Raw genomic sequence first — 23,408 nt, forward strand, 5'->3', positions numbered from 1 at the left:
ATCCTCACCCAGACTGAGTACCCTGAGGCAGATGCCCATTTTAGATTTGCTGACTTCATCTGAGAAAGAAAGGTCTGTTTAGCTGTCCAGGGAAGACAAAAGGGGAAACTCCAAAGTCCCATCTCATAAAATGTGGTGTGAAAGAAACCAGAGTTTGAGAAGACACAGCCTTAATGGAAAGCCTGCTCACCTCCTGCACTTGCAGAACCAAAGGAACTTCAGTTTTGGCTGTTGTCCTCTGTCCCAGCTTAGAGTCCTGGTTTCCCAGCGTGCTGATGTAGGATTTGGCTGCAGTTGCTTCTAGCTGTGCTGCCACTGGCCAGCGTTCTACTTTCTGATCTTCACCAACCAAGAATGTGCCAGTGTGAGGTGTTGTTTCCCCACTGACAGCGAGGTGTTTCATGGGAGATGAGGCACAGCCTCCCCGTGTTGTTTTTGACACAGCACCAGCTGCTTCCCCTGCCGAGTGCCATTCTTGCGGTATGTCAGCTGCTGCTGTGCATGTGCAATGCTGTGAGGAGCTGGCAGTGGGCGAGGAGTGTGACCAGCCGTGCAGCACAGGGCTTCGTCCTCTCCCTGGTGCTGGGATGGAAGCTGCATGTGTGTTAGTTCAGGCTTCCCCGGGGCCCCACAGAACACAGATATGGGGGAAAATGTGTTCGTTTGTCCAATTTCAGTGCAGGCGGCTGGAAATTGTAAATCAAATTTAACAAAAACTTACCCCCGGCCAACAGCTTTTTAAAAAAAAAAGGTCTGCGGCAAACTGAAGCCCTAATTCAAGTCAGCAGCTTTGGGTTATTATTATTTTTTTTTTACTGTAAGTGTAGCTAGTTTGTGACTCAAATCTCAGGTTTTACTATACTGAAAAGCAGAGAACATTTCGTCTTTGTTGTGCGGCTAGGATGTGACATGTTCCTACAGCGGATTGTATGAAATAGCACTGAAAGCTACAGCGTTGATTAACTTGATCCTAAAACTTGCAGAAGACACACGGAGAGGCAGCGAGAGAAGGGGCTGAACCCAGAGCTGTGTTGGTGACGTGTGCCAAGAGCCGGAAGAAGGGCGGTGCGGGCACGGGCAGGCCAGGGCTGTCTGTTCCACATAGTGCCACTTGGCTGTGTTTACATATCAAGTGAAAGCAATTACGTGATGACTGATTCCAGCCTATATACACACTGCGAGTGTGTATATATACATGGAAACCATTCAGTTGCGCTCCTCTCAGGCAGATTTCAGTGAAGACCCTCGGCTTTCTTTGACTTATATCAGTTAATGGGGGTAAGCACACACAAATCCCCGCAGGCAGGAACACACGCACGCATAGGTATGCTTGAGTTTCATTGGGTGACTCCTTCTGAGGGACTGAATTCAGGCTCTTCAGGATTTCCAGTGTGCTGCAGTCACTGCAGGCGTCAAAGTTGTAGGCTTAGAATGTTCCTGTCAGAGGAAGCCTGAAATCCATACCCTGTGCAGAGTGTTGTCCTGACTCACTTCTACAGTAGCGTCCTGTACCTGAACGATGCTGGAAATGGTTTCTAGAAGGGTGGCAAGCGAAATGGAGGGTGTATGGGGGGGGAATGTGTACATGTTCAATATGAATATAATGTTCTTTGGTGTATGGAAGGTGTTGAAATGGTTCAGAGAGATGTGAGTTTCTCATCTTGTGTCATGAGCATTACCTGTATGTTATGATGAAATAAAATCAGAAATGGTACCTGTTTATATAGAACAGCTGCGGAAGGAGCCTGTGTGTCCGTGGCTGTGGAGCACATGCCCCCTGCCTGCACCACAAGTGCTGCCAGCAGACAGGGCTGGCAGGGCACATCCCTACTGTGTGCAGCCTCTGCAGCAGTGCCCGTTCACAGCACAGAACAGGGGACTGTGGCTGCTCCTCCCAGGCTGCTCATTTCACAGCTCTGGCCTCTCGCCTGTCCCTGCCCACCCCTTTGCTCTTTCCCTTCACTTTCCCTTGCCATTTGTAATGCTGGAGAACACAACAGCAGTTGTCATTACACTGACTACTCACAAAACAGCAGTGCTCGCTTTTCAGGAGCGTGTATTTCGGCTTCGCCACATTTTTCTTGCCTCCCATACTTCTTACGTGAACGGTGTAATTACACTCCCGCCTGTGATGGATTCTGCCAGTTCTGAAGCATTCAGAACAAACTTCCAAACACTGAGGGAGGGCTGTGACCCTCACTGCTCCTTCAGAGAGCAGCCAGTATGAAAGTAGTAGACATTAAAACACAAGTCCTGCAGCAGACTGCAGATTCCAAGGCTGTATCCCTAAATGGCATCAGTTTGCTGTCCTACAAAATAGCCCTCCCCTCTCACCCTGCCAGCAGACAGCTCTTCACAGAGACAATCTTAAGACCAACTCCAGTCAGAACTTCAGAGGCAAGTGAAATTTGCTGTTCAGTAAGATTTTATTTTTTTTTTTCACAGACTGTGAAAGGGGCCTTGAAGTCACTCTGTTCTTGATTTAACTATCACAGTTAAATTCCTGCATGGACAGAAAACATGGGTTGGGCTACCTTGCTTTTTTGGGGGGTTATACCAAAGAGCAGAAAATGCAGTACCAGTGTGAGATGCTGATCTTACTAACTGCAAGTTCAACTACTGGCTGCTCTTATACTTGGACTCACTGCATGAGCTTTTACTCATTCCTGCCAAAACATGGCATATTAAGAGCCCAGCACAGCAGACCTGGCCATTCTCTTGAGTTCTAATAAGGCTCCTAAATAAGGCTAATAAGGAAAGGAAGCCAGTTCAGCCTTCTGGAGTACCTGATGCTATGAGTGCTGCTTTCCTAGCTCAGAAGACGTTATAAAGCAGGATTTTAGAGGACTCTCCTGCTGGAGGGGAGTGCTCATTTTGACCTGCAGACATCAGCTTCAGCTGGACACCTGTGCCAACCCCAGCTGGGATTGCATCCAAAGAAACCAGCTGGTTCATTCTTGGACACACCACACATCTCCTTACCATCACCAGGCCATCTCTGGGGCACAAACGGAGCAGGAAAGCTGACGATTGCAGTCCCCAGCCATCATGGCAAGAAGTGCTGTAAATGAAGAACAAGCAAGGCACTTGGAGAAACAACACACTTGGAAAACAGCAATACCAAATGTTTTAATGTTGGAGCTGGAACGTGTAGCACACGCGCAGTTATGTACAAAGCAAGTCAGTGAAGAGGATGATAACTGCACACACCAAGGAGCAGCAGCAGAGCACAAGGCTCGCAGTCGGATCGCACGCTGCTAGCACAGGATGCAGACTGAAAGGGCAAGGGATGTGAATGTGCCTATTTCTGCTCACTCTGTGTAGAAGCCTAAAGGAGGGGACAGACATTTTAAATATTTAAATATATTTATGTATATATATATAATTTAAAATACATTTATTGGAAAAAATATTCTGTCCCCTTCCCTGGATTTTCACAGAAACTGACCAGCAGATAGGTTGCAGTACAGTCACAAGAGAAACCTGAGCTTTCTTCACCACTGATTGGCTTGGAAGGGAAACATATAGGCAGAAAGGGAACTGCAGTCACATCTCACATCCCTGCTGCATGGAGTGAGAGAATAAAGTAAGGTCTCACCTTGAGCATCACTCACACCCAAGGTGAATCCAAAGCAGCACATGGAGCAAAGCAAGGAGCAGCTAAGCAATAGCAACATGAAGCAGAAAAGGTCTTCCCTTCAGCAAGAGGTCTAAGATTTACAGGTAATAAAGCTACTGACACTGTTTTAAAAAGAACTGTAAACTATCCCTTGAGAACAGTTAGATGGTACAGGAATTTTGCAGGACACGTACAAGACTATCACCTGAAAATGGAAGCGATGGAGCTGTGTTCTTTGGAAGAGGTTGACATTTCAGCTCTGATTTCCTTCTGGTTAAGCTATCACATTTGTTACAACTTATCCTTGCTGTTGAGGATTCACTAGATGGGAGGCCCAGCAGCATACACCAGAAGCTTAAAAGGCAGTAAGTACATAGGAATACACATTTTCTCCTATTATCAGCCTAATACCTAGGCAAATAAGGAACTGATTTGCAGCCTCTGCTCCTGCATGTTCTGGACAGGAGCACTACTCTCTCATCTGCATCAGCACTGCAAAGAACAATGCTTTGATCTGATGCTTAACAGAGTGAGGACAAATATCCAAAGCTTTACAGGAGAGAGCATCCACAACCCTGCCCCTTCTGGCAGATCTGGTATCTAGATCTACTCCTGGCCTAAGCTGCCTGCACTCCAGGGCTAAGGGACCCTCATACTGTCTGAAGACAACAGCTGAATGCTATGCTTTGTGTGCTTCCAAGCAGACTGGCCTGCACAAGGAGGACAAAACACCTGTACAGCTATTCCAATTTATTGACTACTCAACTGTGTCTGGTGGCAGAAGGCAAATAATGTCTCCAGGAAGGATGATAAGGATACTCTTAGCATGATCATGGGAAGGAGGTTGTCACGGGTTCCTCAGTCTCCTGTAAGCATCAACATTTTTTTACAAACCAAGCGTAAAATACTGCAAAATACAGGAGCATATATGGGAGTCTGCTCTTCACACTGTTATACTCTGTGTATATACTTGTGTATGCACAACTATGTACCAGCTCTGCAGTGAGAGTAGTAAAGAAATGGGCCCACTGCTGCCCTTCCCAGAAAATGTTCTGTTCACATTTTTGCCAATTTTCCCTGGGCATGATGTAGAGGGCCCTTGCTATGGGACTCCATTCTCAGCGATGCTCAGCAGGCCCCACAATCGAGTTTCAAACACAGACCTGTGCAGGCTGCACTGCGCATTGCAAGAAGTCACTCTGTGCTGTATGGACTCCAGTAGTGAAGCAAAATGAACTCCCTTCCAGCAGGAGTCATTCACACTATCAGAAACCTATGATGCTCTCACACCCAAATGTCTGGAGACAATCTTTTGCTCATTAGGCACACTCACATACTAAGAGGAAGTCCCCCTGCCTGTACTGGGTTGTCACAGGGACTCTGTGAAAGACTGGGATGACCACCTCTGAAATAAAACAACCATTCAAGTTCTTCTCACCAGCAACAGTATTCTGGAAGGTCTGTACTGAACACAGATCTGCCACTGGTGCAGCAAGCCCGGGCTCCTTGCTTCTGCTTTCACGCTCTCTGTTGGGGTAAGAGCTGCTGTGCAACTGCAGTGCAGGCTGTTTGAACACCGTTTCTAGATGTGTAAATATTTCACAGCAGCATGTAAAATGGGGAGAAACCAAAGCCTGTGGCAGCAGCCCAGTAGCAGAGCTGGCAGCGTGGGGTCCCCCAAGTCCCAGAGCAGTGCCTCGGCCCCATGAGCAGGCTGCCGGCCATCCAGATGGGGCTCAGTTTGCAGGAACACAGGAACATCCTGTTGCCTTTGGAGCAGTTTGCAGAGTGTGATCCCAAAGGGCCGTGTGGTTTCAGTCATAAAACACCATGCTCAGGCAAGCTCTCAGCATGATGGCAGTTCAGCCAGCACAGATGCTGAAGGGCTTTTCAAGTCTCCCCTCCAAGTCCATCCCTCTGGTATAAAAGAGCACCAAGATAAATGGCGTAGCCCAATAAATAAATAAAAAAATACACAAGATTCAATCCCTTGTGTCCAACTTTAGGGTGCCAAGTAAACAGGCAGGTACCAGTGTCTGTTAGAATCGCTGTGCAAAGTAAGGGACATGAACAACCATCAGCTAGGGCGTGGGACACTGCCAGGACAAGGGGAGAGGAACATGAAGGCTGCTCAGCAATAACAGACATACATATCTGGAACTGTTATTCCTTCACAGCCTCATAAATGAGTGAGCCCATAAAAACAAGGAGCCTCAAGAAAGGACATGCCAAAACCCTGCTGTGCGAGCTGTGTTAATTATGATAAGAGGCAGATTTTAATAAGCCAGTTCCTGGCTCCCACACTTCCACCTATAGAACGTACATATTTCCAAAGGCAGAGGATCTCAGAAATACTCATCAGCCATCTAATTCACTAAACCCTAGCAGCATGGAAAGCACGTTACAGGTTTGTCACACCCTATATCCAATTGAATTCTTTCAGTAAAAAGAACAGATGAAATAACTCCTCTGCAAACCCACATCTAGTTACAGCAGTGAAACAAATGTCTCAACACAGGTGGTGGCAGTGGAAGAGGAGAGAGCAGGGCAGAAGGAGGAAGATGAAAGCACAATAAGTGTTCCTCTCCAAACAATGAGGGCAGGGGAGCTCCTGGATTCCTGGCTGCACAGCCCTGGAACAGCTGGAGCTGCTCCTCCTCTGGTGCCCTAGAAGAAAATCAGGCACCGCGGCTGTCTGCTCCCAGCATCGGCCAGTCTGGAGGTACACCTGTGCCAAGCACTGGGGTGCAGGAGGTGGAAGGAGCTGGAGCAGCTAGGACTTTATCTCCCGGTCAGGTTTCATGCTGAAGGGCTCCAGTTGCTCACTCTCAGGCAGCATGCTGTTCAGCCTCTCCATCAGCGGGACAGTCTGGTCGATGCCCATCTGAATGCGGCGGAGGATGGCAGACATCTCATTGACCTTCTGGATCTGCTCTGCATACTTGGCGTACTTCTTCTGGCGCTCCTGCATGAAGCTGTAAAGAGTTTCCACTGAGAGGTCCATCTGTTTAAAAACAAGCAGAGGAGCCAGCCACATTAGGCCAGCTGTTATATGGCCTTTTCAGCACACCACCTCCCAAACAAGTGTCAGACACCCTGCTGGAGCTACTGGCCCAGTGCAGGAGCTCCTCTGCTGGAGCTCAGACAGTTTGCCATGAAATGGGATAAATCATAGCTGTATGTAGAAGACACGCAACCATCTACACGCCAATCATTGGATCTGAAAGTTATTTATTTACAGGGTTGAATGACAACAGGTGCTGCCAGGGATTTCCCAGTGCACATTGGGCACACTGTGCCACTGTGCATATTATCCAAACACAAGGAAATCACGGCCTCTGCCCACACCTGTGTGTTTTCAGTAGCACTTGTTCAGTTTCAAGCATTAAGCTTTCTTCATTTGCCACCAGTAACATCACTGGCTTCAGCAGGTTGCTCTGTGACTGAGCCACTGCTGTTACTGCTATCATCAGCTGGAAAACTCCTGTCTTGAGAAAGAATCACAACAGTTTACTAAGTGTCCCTAATTTCCCTGAATCCTAAAAATAAAAGTGTTATGAATGATCCCAGGAGAGACATTAGGTAAATCAGTCATGCAATTAAGCACAGTAAGTACCTAAACACAGCCAGAGCATTACTACAATGACAGGAACTGCAGTGCTATTCCTGCCATTGAACCACAAAGGTAGCTTTTGTAGTTCACAGCTCAACTTTCCCTGCAGTTAGACTGTAAGCTCTAAGGAGGATTCAGCTGCTGGCACCACACCACACGCACACCAGACAACTCCAATTGTTTAAGCTGCTCAACACTCTGTGAGATATGCCATGTATACAGAGAGCCTGGTATGTAACAGATCCATTCTCTAAAAGCACACTGAAAGCTCAGGTACTTCAACTCACTGTAGCTGTGTTCAGCAACCCCACCCACCCCATAGCTGGTATCTCTGAGCTGCAGGCATACCTCTCAGAACCACGAGAAGAGGAAGAGCTCTCAGCACAGACAAATTCATCAGTGCAGTACTATTAAAAATCCCACTGCTGACCAGACCTGCCCTGGACTGCATTTAATCAGCAGGTGTAACTGCGACCCAGCAGCGACATGGGGATGCAAGGGGCATTTGGCAGCAAGGGGAAGAAGTTGAGGGAGCAGCAGAGGGCTGGAGAGGGAGCTGTAATGCTGACAAACATCACACTCAGGCCTTGGGGAAGGAGCCGAGACAAAAAATAGTCAGGCAAGAAACTTCTATTGAGGAACCAAAGCTACAAATAGCATTAAAAAACAAACAGACAAATTCCTGCTAAATTGTCATGGGGATCAGGATGACTTTTTTTCTATTACCTCCACCAGAGCTGGATACAGCACCAATTAACTCTTCTCTATGTTCTAGCACTCTCAGGCTGAATTCTTCCTCTTTGCTTCTGCGCCTTCCTGTGAATTCCTCCCTCCACACTTCCATGCATGGAAAAACATAAACCCAGCAGTGCAGGAAACTCCAAATGGAGTGGAAACAATTTAAGCCTACATAGGGGTTTCTATTAAAACCCTAGCTTAATAATTTAGTAGCTTGGCACTAGCACTATAAATCAGAGCGTGTAAAAGCAGACCACCAGCAGGTCTGCACAGGATGGAAATAAATCCAATCCAGTGCCTAAAAATGTCCTACCTAACAAAAGCCAATGAGAAGCAGCAGCTAGTGCAGTGCAGCAGCCAGCTAAACAGCAGCATGGGGATAGGAGCAGAAACCTCCCTTGCTTCAAAGCCTTCCTCTCCAATCAGGTTCCTCACATGGCCCCACAGCTCTATGCAAGGGCAAAGCCAACATCCATGGAGCTCTGGAATAACAAAGCTCTTTTTCTCACCTCCAGCAATTTCATTTGGTGACTTTTAGCCTCCTTGTGTAAATCCCAGTAATACCCACCTGCAGAGGGGAGCATGGAAAGAAGCTGGAGGAGACCGGTGAAATAAGAAATGCAGAGTGGTCTTCCAAGCTACCTTTGGACATGTTCACAGTGCCTCTTTAAAAGCTGCCTCACAAAATAGAGAAAGGCTGGAAGTGAGCACTTCCTATGGCTTCCCTACACCTAGCATTACAGCTTGGTCCACTGTAAGAGGCCATGGCAACTGCAAAGCCTGAGACACTGCAAGTTGAGTAATAGTGAGGAAAAGCTAAGTTATACTCAGGCTGAATTTGGTCTTTTTAAATAGTAGAAGAAAAAAAAAATGTGGTGCGCTAACTCTTGCATCTAAACTCCAGTGGCTGTTTGCAGCCCTCCTTGAGGCAGGCATAAAAACACATCAACATTCTTCCTCTGCCTCCTGCTGGAAGCAGGCTCCCTCCAGGACCAAGCCTTGTACTGTCACCTCTCTTGCATGCAGTGCTGCTTCCCATCTCCTTAATTCCATATGTTAGCAATGAAAAGCACCTGGAGAGAGGGAGCTGAGGCAGGAGCCTATTCCCAGTCCACACTCACCAAGACACCCCAGGGCCAAGGTGAAGGTGCTGCCTTCTCCAAGCACCCCCAACCATTTCCCACAGCCCAGACCTCAGGCCCTGCTGCAGGTCTGACAGGGGCCGAGGTCCCCATCTCTTTGCCCACTCCAGGCTCAGCAGTGCTCTGGGAAGCCCAGCAAGATGCTCCAGGGCCAGTGGCTCTTTCCCCGCCCCATGGCAGTCTAATATACATGCTATACTCTTTTTGCACAGCCGGTGACACTTTGTAACATAAACAGATCCAAATCGTAAACCCATGACTCATTCATGGACAGACTCATTCACACTGCCGCCAGGAAGGGCTAAGAGACTGTGCTACACAGGCCTGTTTGTAGCACACTGCTGGAACAAGAGCCAGTTGAGATTACTTTCAGACATCTTAAACACCACAAATTCCTTCATTTCTTTCAGAATTCTTCCTGGCCCACACTGCTGAGCAGAATAAAGATATGAATTTAAGCTCATGAAAGACTGCACTGGGCACCAATCAGTTCTTTTTCAGACATGATACCAAGAACAAAACCTTGCCCTATGTGCACCTCTTACCTAGCGTGGTTTCACACTGCCCCTGTCATGAACATTAAGTGTTCTGAGCTTTGGGAAACTGTGGTGCCATCTTGTAAGCTCAATGACTGAAATGGTATTTAGAGCAAGATCCTTGTTGCAGAAATTTCTCAGGCTAGAGCCATGCTCTCCTGCACAAGCAGCCCTTCCCTCTGTATTGGCAGGTGCCTGGTGGGCTTGAAATGAACATCTTCTTGCAGCTGCACAGCCATACCTGAAAATGACAGGCATGAACTTGACTGCACAGAACATTAGTCATGATGCACTGGTGTGAAAATGCTTCTCAGTCAGTGCACTTAAATCTGAAGACAGTTTGTCTTCCCATGCTGGCCAAAAAACCTAATCTGACCTACCAAAATGTTCCCTTTGCTCCTTTTGTAATTTGCCACTGCTGTAAACAACTGCTAAAGAGTTACTCAGAATGAACACTGTGCAGATCACAGTCAAGTTAGAGAATGAAGAGTTGCCATTTTAACTGGCTCTAACACCAAGCTTTTGTAACTTTATCAAAAACACCATGACCCAGTGAGCACAGCCACAGAAATCTACTCACTTCCACAAATCTTCTACAGCTAAATCCATCACAGGTCTCTTAGCACTACCACAGATAAACCTTAATCTTGATGTTACAGATGTATACTACCTGTTCTGGGAGGTCTTGGGTTGCCTCCCAAAATGAAAAGGAATTCAGAATTGCAAAGAATCAGAAGGTTCATTCTTGAAATGAGCTTTTCCACCTTTATGTAAGCCCTTTCTTGCCTGTTGTGTATAGGACAAGCCTGCTGCTGCCCCACATGCTGACCTGCACAGCCCACAGTCCAGCTCAAGCCATCTCTGCTTGACACCTACCAGCACCCCACTACCAGCTGGCTGACCCCCAGACTTGAGCTGTGGCTGCTACTGCTAATCATTGCCATAAAAAAACTCAGAGTCACGGGGTAAGGGACCTCTGGAGAACATCTAGTCCTACCCCCTCCTAAAAGGGGTTACCTAGAGTAGGTTGCATAGGAAAGCATCCTATGTGCAAAAAGAGTATTGCATCCATACCAGAACAGGCAAAAAAGCCCAGCACAGCTTAGGGCCATGGAGGTGGCATCAGACTAGACCTGCCCTGCCTGTTGGGCCATAGTCAGGACCGTACTGCCTTCATGATCCCCTGTTTCCAACAATTTTGCTACAGTTGTGCATTCTGATGAGCAAAGAAGCAGCTGAGTTGTGCCATGTGCAGGCACAATATAAAGACAATCTGATACTTGAGGAGGTTGAACAACTATCTTGAGTGTTTTGATCTGCAGCTGAAAAACATTTAGGTTCTGGCCGGCAGAGCCAGTGCGCCTGGCTCCAGGGAACAACTTCCCACCCAAGGTCTGGGCTGCCAGAAGACTGTGAACCCTCGTTCCACTAGCTCCAATGAGAGATTGAGAGGATCTACAGCAACAAGCAGTGGGAGGTGCTTGCTTGCACTCTTGACGGCTTCTTGTGAATGGACATGCTGAATGTGGTGGTCCTGTTGAGGGTACTGCAGTCGTGCCTCAAAGACCTCACAGCGCTTCATTATGTGATGGGGCTCATCACCACAGTCACAGCCCTGTATGGCCCAGAGATCTGCTGCCAGCAGGCCCACTGGGACCTCCAGTACTGCAGGACAACCCCCCAGCCACCCCCCAGCCCTGCCACTTCCCATTAGGGGTCTCCTGCCTCTGGTCCCCTCCTGTCACAGGCCACAGTACTGAGGAGCTCCACAGTGTCCTGCATGTGGATCCAGGGCACCCCATTGCCACCGTGTCCTCAGAGGAGCCACAGCAGGCAATGGCAGCAGGCCCTTTCTCCCAGGGCAAGCACTGCTTCTGTGCAGGGCCCTGCTGAGCCCAGAAAGAGGAAGGCCCACAGCAGCCCCCAGGACTCATCCCTCACACCCTCCACCATGTAAGTTGTATCAATCACAAGGCCCTGTTCTATGATGAAATACAAAGGCATAAGGGATAAAAGAGGCCAGGTTTGGTCATGGATCAGAGGAGGACTTCTACCTATTAATTTCCTCCATGGCTGTTTTGCACTGCTGCTACATACTCACGCTATTCCTGCCTCTCACATCATTGGCTAACTGTGTCACTGCTGGATGAAAATATGGAGAACACTGAAGAAAAGGTTTTGCACCTGCAAATTCAACTGCCTGTTCTGTGATGAGGGAAATTGTAACCTAATGGGAAAAACACATCTGCAAAACAAAACAGTCTTTAAAAATTAACAAAATACATTTCAGTGGCAGTCCACTTCATTCAAGTATGACTGGAAATGTGAGAACACTAGGTCAGTATGAATACAATACAGCTTGAACTTGTAGAACACCTTCAGAACCTCCCTGATGCTCATAGCCCCTTCAGTCTTCTTGCCTTGGCGGTGGGAAGATTTAGAGGAGAGAGATACCAGCAGGACTGATGCTTTTAAATACACAAAAGGGAAAAAATAAACACACTGATTTTATCAGCAAGTTTTCTGAAGCGTCACCCTGAAAAGGGTACAGTGATTTCTAACTCACTGACTTAAACTAGTATAAACATTTTTTAGAGCTTTCAATTGCTGCTTTCATTAAATAATCTACATCCACCTAAAAATAATCTACATTCATCTCAGAAAGATTAGTCATACACAAGGACACATCAGTATGCTCAGCCTAGCAGTGCTACCTTAAATCTACTTTGGTTTTTCACCAAAAGGGCACTCAAATCACAGAATCACAGAATTGTAGGCTCCAAGTTGCACAGGCAGGAGTTCAGGGGGGTCTTGAACGTCTCCAGAGAAGGAGACTCCACCACCTCTCTGTGCAGTCTGTGCCAGTGCTCCATCACTGCACTGTGAAGAAATTCCCACACACGTTTGTGTGGAACTTCCTATGCATCAGTTTGTGGCCATTTCCCCTTGTCCTATCATCATACACTGTAGATAAGAGTCCAGCCTCATCCGTTTGCCTCAAATATATAGTTGTTCTGGTGTATCAGGATCTGCACTGCTGCTCATTTATTCCTATATGGAAGTTAAAGAGAGATGGGTTTGATCTCAAAGAGAAAAAGCTTTTGACAGTATTGGAACTCCATAAAGCTAGGAGAATTTTATCAAGACTAAAGATATTATGTTCCAAAATACAAAAAATACTTATATACCACTCCTGAATGACGGAAGACGGAAGGGAACAAAAAAAAACAAAAACAAAACAAACAAACAAACAAAAAAACAACCCCAAAAACAAATCACCCAGAAAATAAGTATATAAGATAAATGAACAACATTCTATGTCCACAGAACTCCTCTTTTGTGGAGCAGAAAAAGGAATCAGAACACCCTAGTCTGCATTTAATTAGTTGTTCCTAGAGAAAATAAAAATCTGTATCCGTTACAGACTGATTTATTGCTTAAGTGATAACCTGCACAACTTTTATTTAAGACATCCTAATAATTCTTCTACGAAACACAGCATTCAATTTCTTCATTTCACACTGCTCTCTTACTACTCACTCCTATTGCTATATCCAGCCAGAGCTACTATATTAATTGGCAAGTTACAAGTACTTGCACATGTTATTTACCATTATTGTCTTAATTTATTATAAATCTCAGTCTTTATTTTCAGTGTGTCAGAATGATCAGTTAGAAGCAAGTTGTTTATCCTACAAAGAAAAAGATTCAGTTTGAAAGATAACAGGTATCATTAATGAGACATTTTTCAAGAACCAATACTGCTGTCGTTTTAGAAAGAAGTGCTGAAAGTGTCTAAAGAACAGTTGACATGCTTACATTTCCAAGCCATCTGACCTAATAGTATTGCCAGCAGCTCTACACTTGGCACCCAATAGTCATAGCTCCTCTTTTCTATAAGTACTATAGAAGGTCTTTAAAAATTATCCAAAAATGGATGATAAACTTTGCTGTATTTAATTAGATACACTAGCAGAAAAGTAGCATTTCTCTTCTAGAAAACGCTAAGAAAAAGCTCCCAATTCTGTTATTAGAGAATGCAAGGGAGCTGAGTTTTAAGCATTTCCTGCAGCTTGTAAAGTGTTTTGTGGTTGTTTTTTCCCACCAAGGAATCTGCAGATAAGGATTGTCTCAATCACCATGCTGCACTTGCAGCAGGCCAGCACATCCCCAGCCCTACCTCCCACGTGCTCTGCAGACATCTGGTACATGTGCACAAAGGCTAAAGTGTGACATATGCAGCAGCACAAGCCCAAGCAGCCAGGAATCAGGGATTTCTGGGCATATGACAGATGAAGCTTTTGCTGTATCCTTCACATAGTTGTCACTGTTCTCCAAATCAGCCTCTCACCAGGGACACTCGAGTACTTATCAGCTTTAACAGTGTTAGGCATTAATAATCCAGTAGATTTTTGAAAGATGTTTTTGAACCTCTACATCAGCTCTTTCATAGTCAAGCTGAACATAAAATGAGCCAGTAACATCCCAGTGACGATGGGGAGGGAAGAATTCATTCTTTCATCTTCAGAAGAGCCAGTCACCTTTCATGAACCCATCATCCATGTTAATTGCACTAAGCCTCAAGTTTCAGGAAAGGGTGAGTATTTCTATTCCTCTGTTCATGTCTACAGACAGATCCCTAGAACAAATCAAAAGTGATAAGGCATTTGAAATTTACACTGACATGGTAGGAAAAATTTTTAAAACGAAAGTAAGTAATTGTCTGCAGTTTCCATGTAGCTTGGTTGAGGCATAATCAGTAATTAAATATTATGGACTGAGTTGCACAAAAGGAAAGGTTACAACTCAAGAATCCCTTCTGACCTTAAAATTCCTTACCCTATATTGCCGCTACACTGACTTGCTGCACAAATGCCTGAGAACCTTCTTGCTGAAATTCATCTGATTTGAGATTTCATCATATGGATAATTTGCTAGTCCCAGTAATTGCTCCTCAGGTAAACTACTGCCTCTTTCGGTAAAGAAACCTTATTTCTTGTCCCCTATGCCACAGTCTGGATTGATTACAGGATATTCTGCTATACTCTATTTCAGTATTTTAAATAGGCTTATAGAGGTTGATAAAGCATCCTGTAAGGAACAACACACACAAGAATTAATTACTACTAAATGTTATGTTTCTTATTTCTAAAGTAGTGTTTAAATAATACCGAATAGTCTTCTCATACAGAAACATTCATGCCCCAATGGCAAACAAGCACAAAGGAAACCCTACCCCTCACATAAAAAAGCAAGAGGGACAGATTACCTGCACTAAGACTTCGTAATGCTTTCAACATGAAGTCACTCTTGCAGTTCAGAATGTTAATTATAGGGCTGCTAACACAAGGTCAACCCTGCTCCACCAACCTACCACTAGTACAACTCCAAATACAGCCAATGCTACTGGCTAACCTGTCTATAATGAATGTCAAATTGCTGAACTGTTTGTTAGCTTATTTGTGTCCAACAAAAAAAAAAAACATATAATTCTTACTTAGGGGTAGAGTTGACACCTTAAAAGTTTCAGCTGAACATTGAAACAGGAAGTACTTGTTAAAAACAGTCTGTAAAGGGGCTCTTCCTATCCAACAGATTCCAGCAGGGAGGGAGTAAAGCATCTTCAGCCTAAGTTAAATCCAAACTTAATTAGAAAAAGAAATCGTACTATTCTTGGTGTTCACTTGCTTTACCAAGTAAAGCATTTCCAGTTGCTTCCCAGAGGTTCACCAGTCCCCAGGCATCCTTATATCTCCCCTGCTGTACTGTGAACTCTCTTTCAGTGAAATAGCTGCTTCATGCTGCCAAATGAGATTGTCTCATTGGAATACCTTGCATGATAGACCTCCAGGCTGAGATTTGTATCTTTCTTCTCATAAATCTGTTCCATGCGCAAGTTCAGTACCAAGACTAACTCTGGAATGAACTTTAATACCTCTTATTCCTATTTGAAGCTCTGCAATGTTTTTAGTTTGTTTTCCTACCTTGGGAAATAAAGCTCAAATAAGAAACCCAAAATCCTAGTTTAAGCAAGGTGTAAGAAGAAACTGCATTCTATTCCTCATGGTACTCTATAATCCTAAACTCCAGGCACTAATACTGATGAAAGAATAAATACAGCTTATAATAAGAATAGATGAAAGAATAAATACATCAGACTTCTGATCTTTACCACTAGTCTCTTAAAACTCTGCATTTCTATAATAACACAAATCCTTCTGTCTGCAAGACAGTTGGTTAAGCCGAACTTTACCAAGGTGGAAAGGATTTCTGTTTACAACTTTTCACAAACAGGCACAAGAAAGCAAAGCACAAGGAACATGATGGAAATGATTTCATACACACGCTCTGGGAATAAGGGACTGGTCTGTTTTATGAAACAAATGAAGCTGTGTATGTTAACACAACAGATTTCAATGTCGTAACCACTCGATCACTTCATAAAGTTCACATACAACACAGCACTGGCCATCTGCCTGTAGCACACACAGCAAGATGTTTGTTCTATATATTAAAATAACAACTGCAAAGCTTTTTTAAAAGCAATTTCTCATTTTGCTGTTGGCTAGTTAGGACATCATCCCACCATTTGAGAATTCTAGCTAAAATTGCATTAGGCTGGAGAAAGAAAAGCAAGATCAGCTAAAGGGCATGAAGGCTTCCATCTTAACAGCACTACGCAGTTAGTTCTGCATGATGGCGTCTGCTCCATTAAAATTCCAGTGTTTATAAATAACACTTCATCAAAGGAGAAGGAAGAAAGAAAGAGCCTGATAGACTGCCACAGACTTCAACCTCATAATTTCAGGATGCCAAAGATTATATTTAATGTACTGGTTTCTTCACAGAACACTATGTTCCCTAGCACAGCTTTTATAAAAAGCATGGCAGCATGGCATTAAAACTCCCTGAAAATGCATGTGGCATTTCAAGATCCACGTTTCAGGAACATTATATCCCAAGGAACTCTCATCCTTTTTTCCCCCTGGATTTTGGACACTGTTTAAGTCTGTGAACCAGAAGGTTTCTGCTTGAAAACTTTCAACAAGGCATCATCTGGGAAGTCTTCGTAATACAGAGTCCTAGAATATCCTGGGATGAAAAAGATGCACAGGGATCACCAAGTCCAACTCCCGGATCCACACATGACCATCCAAAATCCAAATCCTGTCTGAGAGTGTTGCACAAATATTTGAACGTTGGCAGCTTGGGGCTACAACCACTGTCCTTGGGAGCCTGTTTTAGAGCCCAATCACTCTGTGGTCCAGACCCTGTCCCTAACCCTCACCTATCCCTCCCCTGACACCGCTCCCTGCCAATCTCTCAGGGCCCATCACTGTTCACGGAGAGCAGATGAGGAGCTGCAGCCACCATGAGGCCTCCCCTCCGCTCCTCTGCTTGGGCTGAACAGACAATGGGACTTCAGCCACTCCTCATAAACCTTGTTATCAGACCCTTCACCATCTTCACAGCCCTCCTTCAGAAGCCCTGTAATAGCTTAAGGTACTTTTTGTGTTGCAGCATCCAAACCTGCACACAGTGCTCGAGGTGAGGCTGCCCCAGGCAGAGCAGAGTGGGACAATCCTCCCCCTCACCTGTCTGGCAGTGCTGGGCCTAAAGCACCCCAGGGTACAGTTGGACTTTTTGGCAGCCAGGGCACACTGCTGACTCAGATTCAACTTGCCAACAAGCAAAACCCCACTGGGTGTTCCATCAAGAGTAAACATCTCCACTTTCACTTTTGCTTTATTTAACTCACTTGTTTTCAGTCCTCTGAGTCCTTCTCTTAAATGGGAAGGGATAAAACTAGCAGTCTGAGTCATGTGAGCACACAGACCTTTAAGAAAAGTCTTGGACCTTTGGACTTGCTGAGGTCATTCATGTTTTGTTAGTGTAATTCAGTTTAGCGAGGTGTTATTCTCAAAGCATAAAAAAAAAAACAGGCTTTGTTTTTAGAAACTCAGTTGATACCACTTACATGAAAACTGTAACTACAGCCAGTAACGGCAAATATTTCACACTGATGAGAATGCTGAAGAAAGTGCCCAAAGCAAGAACAAAAAGCAAACTAAAACTAACCCCACAAAACTGTCCCAACATTTCAGTCCATCCCCTTAAGGGACACTAATTGTGATGGAGCATGGCATGGTTCACGTCCTTCTGCTCAAACAAAGTACTTCAAGAAATATGAGGTACAAGCCACATGTGAATGCAGCAGATGTGCATCCCAGGTCCTGTTGCTGCTGCAGTTAATGGGATACTGTGCTGCTTCGACCTAGTTTCCTGCCATGCAGTGTCCTACAGTCTGCGATTCTTACAGCAACAGAGCTACAAATACAGCACATCAATATTTGCTCTTAGGGAAAAGCATGAGAGCCCTCCTAGCAATCCGGCTTCAAATACATTTTATGCACACATTCTCATGCCTTTAAGGATAATACAGGATACTTTGAGCAGTATGCCCCCTTTGCCAATAAAGGAAGTCTAATAATAAATGCCAATGGTGTTTTTATTTCAAAGCATCTTTGAAAGGAACTTAGATGGTCTTTTAGTTTCCATTTTGCTTTCATAGAAAGAAGCTCAGCTTACATTTTCAAATATGATGTGTAACTTTTGGATAGTCAGCTTAAGATATTTAGTAAGATGTCATATTTAACAAGCTTAGAGACTAACACACAGAAAATCGTCTTTAAGACACTGAAACCAAAAAGTTTTGAAAGCATACAAAATCACAGCACCTTCTGAAAATTGAGTTGATTTCCCCAGCATTTACTTATTTGTTTGCCATTCCCTGTTATTTCCCATCAAATGACTTGCCAGATTCTCTCCCTGCCATTCAGATCAGATACTCTCTGCAATTAATCACTTAAACTGAAGTATCATTCTCCTTGCTCGCTTGTTTTCCTCCTGCAGGCACACCTAACAGTTAGTGCTGGTCAATATTAACCTCCAAATTGATCTTGGCAGAAGTCTCCCTTTTTACAGATCACAAAACTGAGGCAGAGTCCTGGTGAGGGAAGCACATGCTGATCTCAAGCCTAGAAGTAGCTGGAGTTGCTCCAAGTATTTTAGTAGTTCTAACACAGACCTACAGCGCTGTCATGGCAGAAGTAGGATGCAGCAGGACCTCCTGGCTACAGTGGAAATTTTTTTTGCCTGAATCATCACGTTCTGTGTAAGTTGAGTCTACACAGGTTCAATATGCCACCAGCAGACAAGTAAGAGTCCATCATTGCATTTCCAGTCCCACTTGAACACTCTGCCCCCAGAAGCCAATAACACAGTGGTCAATCCAACAAGCTAAGGCTATTCATCATACAAAATACCGAAGAGTAGATATGCTGCCCAGAAAAAAACTACTCATAGGCTCTTTTCCCAAAAACTGACAATTTTTTTATCAGATGCCATGACTCCGAATTAACACATGTATAAGTCCCTAACTGCTGTTCTTCAAACCATTACAGGGGAAAAAAATAGAAAGAATTCTAAATATTTCAATGGTTCTGGGATTAATGCAGTATTGTAACAGATGGTGAGGCAGTTGCCAAAACTTTATATGAAACACGATAGTTAATGCATACTGGTTATTTTATCCTAGCCCACTGTGACACATTCAAACCATTCTGAAACCAGACAGTTCAGATACCGGTACTAACTGGTTAACTGCTGAAGATGGGCAGATGAGCAGTTGAGTCAACTGCCTTCAATTACATCTTCAATTCTTTCCTCAAGGAAATGCTTGGGTAGATATCATTTGAGAAAGAACAACCTAGAAAGAGCACAGATTTTATGTTTCAGAGATCTAGCCAACATTCTGCAAACTGGCTAACCCAGAAAATGAGACGTACAGCAACACTAGACTGTTTTGGTCCCCAGAGCAAAGAAACATACTGATGGGTTAGCTTAGATCTGCAGTAACAACTGGCATGTGAGATTTTTATTTTCCTTAAATTATTCTCTTTTCAATTAAGAACCATTTTAATTTAGATTGTGTGCTGATTTACAAACCACTACAGTCAATTATGAATTATCAAGGGCCACTAAACTTACAACAGTACTTACGAGTTTTGCCAGAAATTGGGAAACTTTTTTTCCAGACACATAATAAGCACAAGATACTTACCCAGAGACATTTTGTCAAGGGAAAACTAAGATCTAGCTGCAGCTTGTATGACTACAACATGTTGTATAGCAGGGCTGTGGCTATACTGAATAAAGACAGTTAAAGTCTGAGCAGTAAACAGACCTCAGATAATCAGGGACTAAAGTTCATCAGTGTTTTGCAGTAAAGTTAAGAGCATAGAAGACTTTTCTGGTGAATTATAAGAGGAAAAAAATATTTCAATACTTTTCATGTTACAGAGAAAAAAAAGGGAACTAATGACTACTAAAGAAAGAATATAAAAGTTTACTCTACAGCTCGTGCATACATTATGCTTTTCACAATGCTTTTATTCTATTTCATTTTTTACTCCTTATCAATGGTCAAAAATCTGTCTACATTGTAAAGCAAAGTCACTGCTGACAAATGTTTGCAGACAAATACGATTTCCTATGTCTATACTTATAAGAGACAAACCCTGTCCTAGTTCAGCTGCACCCTTTGTTGTCATCAGCTGTCAGCAGAGGTTCAATTTAATGCACTAAAGAGAGTTCTAACAATTTGAAAAGAATGATTTAAGCAGAGTGGGTCCCACCCAGCTCTTTCAGAACACACATGCAGAACAGCCAATGCAATAAAAACATTTAAAAATTATTAGGAAAACTGACAGTAAAAAAACATCAGATCTGGCAGTGGGATTCAAAGCATCTGAAGTTACTAAAGTGTCATGACCAAAAAAAAATCCCAGAAAAAATCCAACAAAACAAAAACATGACTTGTCAGTTGCCCAAGTTAGATTCACCCATTTCTCCTGCACTTTGTGATAGAGGAGTCTGTGATAAAGAATGCAGCAGCAATATCAGTATCACATCATATCATCAGAGGCCTTATGAACCGTAAGAAAGTAACATCACTGGTAATTTGAAAGGCAGCCTGTAACTTCTCTATAGAAGGTAAATCTAAGTAATGCAGATTGCATTGGTGGAGCCTACTGTGACTTTAAATCATGTTGATAGTCACTCTCCAATAGCCAAAATAATTACAGTCTGCTAGATTAATGCTGTACACTGTCATCAGGCTAGCAATTAAATCCCATTTCTGAGATGGTGTGATCTGAGTTACCAACATCTGCAAATATCTTTACATCTTGTGTAACAGCTGGCCACAGATCATGATACACCAAAGCAAAAAGGCCTTTTTAATGGCTCCCACATTACTTTGGACTTAAAACTTCATGATGACAGCAGCTTCTCAAGACAGTCCATGAATCAAATTTATTATCCAGTTTGTCACGTGGGATTTCTCAGCTCTAAGCCAATATAGCAATATAGAATCAAGGTCATTGTTTACTATACATGAATAAAAATTAACCACCTGCTCAAAGTTTTACCTTTTGACACTGAATGCTATCTGGAGTCAGAGACTTTGGATATCTACAGTACTTACCAGTTCTGTGAACATGTGAGAAATCACTCTCAAATAGTATCTCTACTCACACCTGTCTGTCTCAACTTTAGAAAATGGTAAGCCATTCTACTTCCAACATCAGTAGCTATACACAATGAGATGGGCAATTCAATTGCAGGATGCTCACACAAGGAATTAATTTCCTTCCCAATGGTATCATTGAATAGCTAAGCAGATCAGTGATTTCCAAGTGATCATTTAGTGACAGGAACAGCAGTACAGGAAGATCTTTAACAGCCATACAGAACAGAGACTTTGAAAACAAAGGTATGGCTCTACAAATCCACTGAAGAAAGAAAGAAATATTACCTGCAACCACAAAAGCTGTTATCCTAGGCACTCCTTTCCTTAGAGCTTAATTATAAGGCCTAATAAAATGCTAAACACAGAGATCTGAATAAGGAACAATACTTTTAAGAATCCTGATCTTTTACTTCTTTAACAATTATTTTTAGTACTCACAATAACAGAGGAACATAAAATGTTTGCAGCCGAGAAACACAGAGCATAACCAATAAATACACCATGTAAGAAAACAAAATAAGGTAGTCGTGGGACTTCACTTGAAATGCACAGACCAAGAGTTTCTCCAGAGTGTTTTCTCTGAGGCAGACTGCCTCAAGCAACTACAGATCACTCAAAGCAAGCACTGGCACTCGCAGCTCACTAGGGACTAGAGACATGCAGAGACCAAGGCCCTCCCTCCCAGAGCAGAGCACAATGGGCAGTACCTCCTTGATGCGCTTCACCAAAGCATTCTGGTCAAAGGCAACAGCCTCTGCACACTGGTGGAGATGGTCCTGGTATCGGAGACACAGTTGCAGCACTTGATGTGGGTCCAGCTTCTCAAGTTTGGTGTTGGTTGGAGACGTCTGCCCGCTGAGAAGTCCTGCAAGGCAAGGGGAGTAGTAGAGTTAATTTAGCTGTTCACACCAGCAGCCCAGCTGCAGGCAGAAGCAGCACAACATGTCCAGAAGAAATACTTTTAAAGGAACAATTAAAAGCTAATTCAGGCTCCAAGGCTACTGAACAGACTTTAGCAACACAAATGTCCAGGGAGGCCAGAAGTGAGAAGGGCATGCATGGATTGGAGATTTTCGAATATTTAGGTTTCACTGCAGTGTGAAGAACAGTTTGCCATACAGCTCAGCCCTCCTTGACAGAGCTTAAACACATATTGTAAATGCAGTAACATAAGGCATGACAGCTTCGTTTACACTGGTAAGCTGTGTGATGCAAGTCCTGCTTCTTCTTTGTTACAAACCATTCTGAACTCCAAAAATGACAGTCCTTCTCATTTAAGTGTGCCAGAATGAGAAGTTCAGTTCTGTGCTCCCCTAAGGGAATGAGACTCAAACCACTTTTTAAAAATCATTAAAAATTCACTGGTTATCCCAAGCAAAGCTGAATAAAAAAGGTCCCACCTGAGCTAAATGGGATAAAATGTCCAGGCTTTGCCTACCTTGCTTTTTAGAAGTTCCAGAATCCTTTCATGCTGTAATAATGCTTTTCATTACAATCATGCTTTTCTTTACAATCTCAAAGGCCAGCTACATATATTTAAGTTCTTAATGAAATTAAGATCCTCACCTACATGACTCCATTTATCAAAATGCTTATAGATAGATAGATAGATAGATAGATAGATAGATAGATAGATAGATAGATAGCACGAGACTTAAAAGTAGGCCAGTGGGCCACTGCAAATATCCAGGGGAACAAATGACAAAATCATCCAGAGAATATCTCCTGCTCATTCCATGCTGCTTGCATAGTGCAACTTGAGAACCGCTGCCGAGCCCAAGGATACGTGCATCACACTGTCAATTTTCTCCACAGCTTCTGGAAAAAGTGACGTTAAATTCTAAGACCAACCTGCTTCTGGTTGTTTTTTGTTGTTGTTGTTGTTTCTGTTGTTTTTTTGTTTGTTTGTTTTGTTTCTAATAGTTCTATTTCCTTTATTTAATTTCATTTCATTTTGCTCCAGCATTAGCAGAACGTTTTCCTAGCTGCAACACCATCTGTGACAAGCAGGACACACACACACACACACACACAAAATGCTTTTTCCAACTCATCCATCAGGCTACATAAGTTGAATTCAGCATCCGCACCCACGTGCCCTTTGGGGCTCTCCATTTACTGACAGGAAAGGACATTAAAACAGCAAATGCAAGAAGGTATCACACTA

General features: G+C 43.7%; 1 protein-coding gene across 2 annotated transcripts in view; it reads right to left on the minus strand.

The window, feature by feature from the left end:
* Positions 1-3,911: 3,911 nt before the first annotated feature.
* BORCS5 (BLOC-1 related complex subunit 5) overlaps positions 3,912-23,408 on the minus strand; it is a 57,696-nt gene continuing 38,199 nt past the window's right edge. For both annotated transcript variants that reach the window (XM_065742382.1, XM_065742383.1), the window contains exons 3-4: positions 21,949-22,106; positions 3,912-6,623 (exon numbers count right to left, since the gene is read on the minus strand). In XM_065742382.1, coding sequence (XP_065598454.1) covers positions 6,393-6,623; positions 21,949-22,106 — 389 coding nt within the window. In that variant the 3' untranslated portion in view covers positions 3,912-6,392. The remainder of the gene's footprint in view (positions 6,624-21,948; positions 22,107-23,408) is intronic.

This window comes from Cyrtonyx montezumae, unplaced genomic scaffold (assembly GCF_038088225.1).
Source record: "Cyrtonyx montezumae isolate F1298 unplaced genomic scaffold, pur_monq_1.0 scaffold_3, whole genome shotgun sequence".
In the NCBI taxonomy this organism is placed as follows: Eukaryota; Metazoa; Chordata; class Aves; order Galliformes; family Odontophoridae; genus Cyrtonyx; species Cyrtonyx montezumae.